Genomic DNA, 6,099 nt, shown 5'->3' with positions numbered 1-6,099 from the left:
TGCAGGAGCAGTCTAGATATCTCCACAGAGAGATTCAGTGGCTCACGCATGCCGTTTTGAGCTACACTTTCATTCTTGCAAAATGAGTAAGTAGAGAGTCAGGTCGCTGAAATTAAATGACTCAACTCCTAGGCTCAGCCCGATACATGTATAGCTCCCAATGCTTCTCTTCTAGACCCGTTCCCACATATGCAATCGTCGATACCATTACCCCCTCAATAAAAACGGGCTGAGTATACATTACGTGAGAGGGCAAGAAAAAGACAATGAAAGCATTAAAGGGCCACGATGTCCATGCGCTAAGACTTTGTCAAGCTAAAGATAGGGAGCCGATCTTGGTTATGGCTGGAATAAATGGCTGTAGTTCGGTGTTAGTTGGATGAGAACTACTGTAAAGACTGGCGGCCAGAAGCGGCTATAGCCGATGGTGATGAATAGCCTATGTAAATCTTGCGTAATAGGCAAGAGCTAGTTTGAGACTTTTCGTCCTCCTCGTGAATATTTTAGGTAGGTAAAGCTATTTTTAGCCACTCCTCCACTTGTACTGTGGAGTAAACCAAGCCGGGACCTTGTCTAGCCCGACACCCTCCGCCCAATTTGTGTCCACCTGCCCAAGAGCCTCAACCCTGTCTCAACGATATCCACTGATGAAGCATCAACGCAAGGAAAAGGGATGAGCTAGGCCTTACAATATTGGTCTACTCCAGCACGGAATATGGAATGGGATGCGTTCCTGGTTTAAGACTAATCGCAATCCACATACTCTTCTAACCCTATTTAACTATCCAATGGTCCTTCAATGAAGCAGAGAGTTTATGACTAGTCTAACTTTTGTGGCTTATAACTGACATTCTTTTTGAAGGCAGGAAGTCAATGTGAACGAGCAGTCCTACGCGGTATATTTTTTCGTCAGGTGATATGACGGTATCGTGACGGCTGCATATGCCTTCGGTCACGGGCATCATGCGGCGTGAGTGGAACATCCCACTCCAGGCCATCACATGTCAGCAACATCCGCGTGTAGCGCAGTACACCTACCAATTGAATAGCCGGAATCTACGGCCTGAACCTTGAAATCTGAACAGCAGTTCAAGCTCGCAGTTCAAAGGCAGTCCAATTGAACCTGCAGCCTCCAAGGCTATCATTACAGATGTTGACGTGAAGGGCAAACCATAAAATAAGAAGACCTGTTGTGGTTGGGCGATGTAGAAGCCGAGAGAAGCCATGTCAACCCACTTCGCATTGGATGTGCCACCACCGGGCGTAAGCCGTGTTACTGCTCAGAGTGGCGCTTCGCAGAGCCACAGTAAACCTTACCATTTCTAGTCAAGTTACAACATGTGAATGCAAACGAAGAGGTTATGTACTTGAAGCCCTGTACTTCTTTGAGGCCTTCATGTTCATGAATGGCGTCCAGATGTCCTTTTCTCCCAAAGCATCGTCTCTTGCTATCGCCAGGTATCTATCACTCCCATTCCACTCCCCGCCGCGCTGCCCTGAACTCAAGGTTTCGTCCAATATTAGCGGGACAGTTCACACGGTATGCTCCTTGCCAAGCACCTTTTCTCTCAACTTCAGCGTCTCTCGATACATCCTTTCTGCATCCTCGTACCAGCCCCCTAACGGGGTTCGCCAATGCCTTTCGAAACGAGCCTGTGGGCAAGGACAGGCCCCCTAGGAAAGCTGCCAGGATCCCGAATATTGGGTATAGGTAAACGATCCGCTCGAATGCAATCGTCGCATGCCTGCCCAACGGCTAGTCAACTGTAGTATAGACTACATATTAGCTAAGCGTCGAACGAATGGACTGTTGTACTGACGCTGAGGTCTGATGGTAAGATGCATTATGAGATTGAGATGAGAGATTGAGGAAAAAAATAACTGCAACGGATTTTCAGAATCAGGAATTACATTCACCTCGGGCGCCATGAGCTTTTCAGACTGGCGTTTACACTGTTCTTCTGTCTTCAGTCTGTATATCTATCGTTGCTGTGCGCCGCTTCCATGCCGTCTGACTCGCTACATGGGGTTTAGATCATCAGTTCTCCGAAAATAAAATCTCCGTATTTTGAGGATAAGATGCTTCACATCTATAAGCCAATGATAAGCTACTATTCAAGTTCCTGCCTATTGGCTGTTATCTTATTATCTGTTGACTCTAGGGCGTGCTATATTCTATTAGCTATAGGGGCGTTTTATTTAGTTATTAGGCGTGTTATTGCCTATTGGCTATGTGTTGACTATAATATGTGCTGACTTTTTATTAGTTATAGGAGTGTAGTATTCAGCCATAGGGCGTGTGTCTACTATTGGCTACCTGTTGACTTTAGCATGTGCTATCTTCTATTGGTTATAGGGGCGTATTGCTTGTTCACAGGGCGTATTGTCTTCTATTGGCCATGAGGGCGTATTGTCTAGCCATAGGGGTGCATACATACCAGCATTCGCTGTTAGGGAGAGGTTGGGGGAGGTTGGGCTCCTACTGATTTAACTATAAGCAACAAGATGGTATGCAAGCTAGTATTTAAAAGCACCCATATAAGAATGAAGATATTAAGGTCTTGATTCAACCCGAACTCTATGTCTAATAGTTTACGATTACACTACAGGCTTCCTTATGCTATACTCTTTAATATTCACACCGGTACAGCTAGGCATATAACTCATATTTAGAGTTACTAGCAGGGAATCAAACAAGCTTAGTAAAATAAGAGGAAGAAAAATTGCATTTCTAAATATTAATTATAGCAAAGTTACTTTAGAAATTAAGATGTTAAATTTTACGCTACTTTAAGTATCATCTACTTTAGCACTATATTAAAGTGCCTACTCCTACCTATTCGCTTTGTATATTGCCATATTAAGACGATACTGATCTAAGTGTCGCTCAAGATGCCTATAACCTTTCAGATAGAAAGAACAGACCTGCGTTAGTTTGCATTTTAGAGGATTTTCATATCGGGGCTACCCAGTGCCAGACCTCATTCCACCTATATATCTGCCGAGCGACGATGGTGATATGGGAGACCTCCAATCCGCAGGCCGAGTCCTTCGCGGCCTGTATCTTTGCTCGGACAATGATAGCCAGTTAATAACTGGCCTTTTTTCTGGTGCTATCTTTCAGTAGGTCGCATTTATGCGAACGCCACAATCTATAGTCACGGTAAATCCATATAGCGGTATTGATATCAATTTAAGAACAGCATAAAAGTTGGGAAGAGAGGGGGCGTTATGCAATATAATAGCATTCAGAGGTGGCAGATCGTAGGAAGTCGGCGAGTTACCTGATATTGAAATGCGGATTGGCTTGGTGAGGTAGATTGAAGTTGGCAGTGGAATGCCATTAGTTATTGTCTGGGAAGCTAAGCCCCTAGAGAGCTTAGTATTTTAAGCGCAGTCTATAGGATGGGAGAAGCGCCACAATATGGAGATATATGCCAGAGCTATAGCAATAGCAATAGCAATAGCAATATCAGTTTATAGCATACTAACAACGCCCATTTAGTTGCAGTACCCATCCCTTAGAAAAGTTACATGCAGTACTGGCAGCTAACTTTCTATAGATAGCTCTTAAGGGTTTTGATGCTTAAATTGCGCGGAACTTAATCTTTGCAGCTAAGGCAAGCTTGGCTGCTCTCTGCGTAGAAAATAAAGGCAGCAATCGAGATAAGAAGGCAGCACACTAGCATAGCAAGTTGAACGAAGTCTCTAATAATAATAAATTGATCTTTAACGTAAAATGCCTTCTTAAACTTGGCAGGTAGTATGTTAACTCTACTGGTATATAACGGATTCTTATTGAGAGTCCTTAGATTAGATATATAGTATTAACAGGTAGAAGGCCAGAATTAAGATTGTGGCAAATGTAATTGAAGTAATTTAGTAGTAGTGATGATATTTGGATAAGCTAGATGAAAATAATAGTAGCTAAATAGTCCTAAAATACTTTTATTTACAATTAAATAGCTAAGATAACTAAATAAATATTATAATAATTAGATAGCTTTATACTTATAATTAGGTAACTTAAGTAACCGAAGCAAGGGATATATAATTAGATGGCTGTATATTAAAATTAGCTACCTGGAAATTGTTAGAAAATTCCTTACAAGGGTGTAAGTTTAGATACTAAATAAGGAGTAGCTAATATTCTTATGTATATTGCTGCTGGCAGATATACTTTCTTAGAGTTACAGCTGGTATTAAAGTAAAGTAAGTAGGCTAAGCTACCTACTACCAATCTAGTATATCTAAACCAGCCGATCTACTCTTTACTAAGATGCTGCTATCTGATGAATCTACTTATAGTTCTTTGCGTCTAAATGGCTTGCAAGATACTATTTTAAGGTGTAAGGGAAAGCTAAAGGAATTGAAGATCCTCTATGAATAATTTATTAATAAGGCAGGGAAGCCTTGTAATTATTAGCTATAAGCTTCTATTTAGGTGCTCTGTAGAAATCTTGTTTAAAATATCTATGAGGATATAATAAATAGTCTAAAGCAACCTGCAGCAGTGGAATTTATAAAGGATATTATGCAAGAGCTATTAGAATAAAATAACAGATAGAAAATGCCTAAAATACATGAAGTTCTTGCTTTTACTAAGGGGCCTAAAGGAGACTTAGTTATATATATAAAGAAGGTAAGTTTCTTATTAGTATAGTTAATGTGGGTTATTTTCTAATCTCTCTAGGTTGACAAGCAAACTATAGACTAAAAAGCTTATTATAGAAGTAGACGGCGAACTCCTTATAACCAGAGCAGCAAACCTACATTGCGAACCAGTCCTTGCCAACAAAGCGCTTTGAATGCCTTTATAAAACCCATCCCTAACAAAATATATATAGTATATTGGCTGATGTTGAAGAGTTGGTTTGCGGTGTTTGTTCTACCTTTTGAAGATATTAAGAAGTTCGGGCTTACTGAGTCAATACCAGCCTGCTATGATTGCAATAAGTATATAGGGTAAGTTAGTTGGAAGAATGGGTATAAGAATGATAGACCCCTCGCCGCAGACTGATAGTTTCCAGTTATATTCTTCGAGGGAGCGAGAGTTCTCGACAACAGTACGCTTGGCTGGGTTGCTGCTAAAGACCTTTAGGACTTTAACTTTGAGGGTTCTCAAGCCTCCCTCATCCCATATTACGACTCGGTACGCACCTTCATTAGGAACCGTCATGTTCCTCGGAAAGACGACGCATTTGCTGGCTATTACTACGCAGCATACGAGACCCAAGAGTGCGGTGACAATGGAAGCCAATCTGATGAAGTATTAGTGTCTACCTCGGCTTTTAGCTCTGCAGAGAATGCGACCGAACCTTCTCACGAGCGAGAGTCCAGATCGAGACAGCCAACTGTGGTGGATTGCGCACCAACAGGGCGGTTCTCCCTATCTGAAGACCAATCTGCAACTGAGGAGGCCACCGTGACTGAGAAGATGCCAACAGCAGTCGAGATTTTATCGGACATGCAACCCCTAGTCACCAACTGTTCGATAAACGACACTGGCTCCCTTGAACCGCCCACCAGAAACCATCTAGTAATGGATGAGAACGTCGAGAGCCATACTCAAAAACACCCTTTTCATCCAGGTCACCGAGGTTTATCGATTCTTTCATCTGTCACCAGCACACCCGACTCTCTACAGAGTCCTATTGGCGGGTCGACCGGGCTTTCCAGTAGTGACATTTATTAGCTGTATAAGAATATCTATCCTGACAAGGACGGATTCTCATATTGTCCTTGCTGCTCCAAGCGATACAAGCGAGCCTCAAGTGTTAAACGACATATAGATGAGTCCCACACGGGACAGTCTTTTCTTTGCCCTTATGATGGATGCAGACGTGCCGTTGGCAGGGGATTTAATCGTGAGTCGGCGCGCACTATATACATGCGGTCTGTCCATGGATATTCCGACCTAGAAGCGGCTTTCGATCAGCTGCGGGGAATAGTAAAGAAACCTGGAGTGTATATGTCTCGGGTCAACACATTGAATCTGGCGATAGAGCGCCTGCAGGGAGTTGAAATTGTCTCTGGGGAGGTTACAAGACTGTAGTTATGGACGGTAGAGGGATGTGGGCAAGGCTGCCATTATCTGAC

The 6,099-nt window shown here is 42.6% G+C and overlaps 1 protein-coding gene across 1 annotated transcript; it reads left to right on the top strand.

The window, feature by feature from the left end:
* Window positions 1-4,982: 4,982 nt before the first annotated feature.
* On the top strand, window positions 4,983-5,695 carry BGZ61DRAFT_487987 (uncharacterized protein; the record flags this gene model as incomplete). Its single annotated transcript, XM_046250055.1, has 2 exons — window positions 4,983-5,066; window positions 5,102-5,695. The coding sequence occupies 2 exons, from the start codon at window positions 4,983-4,985 to the stop codon at window positions 5,693-5,695; spliced, it is 678 nt and encodes a 225-aa protein (XP_046093202.1).
* Window positions 5,696-6,099: the final 404 nt, after the last annotated feature.

This window comes from Ilyonectria robusta, assembly GCF_021365365.1.
Source record: "Ilyonectria robusta strain PMI_751 chromosome Unknown BGZ61scaffold_114, whole genome shotgun sequence".
Taxonomy (NCBI): Eukaryota; Fungi; Ascomycota; class Sordariomycetes; order Hypocreales; family Nectriaceae; genus Ilyonectria; species Ilyonectria robusta.
Note: the sequence above shows the minus strand (reverse complement) of the source record. Positions and strands in the feature narration are given on the sequence as shown.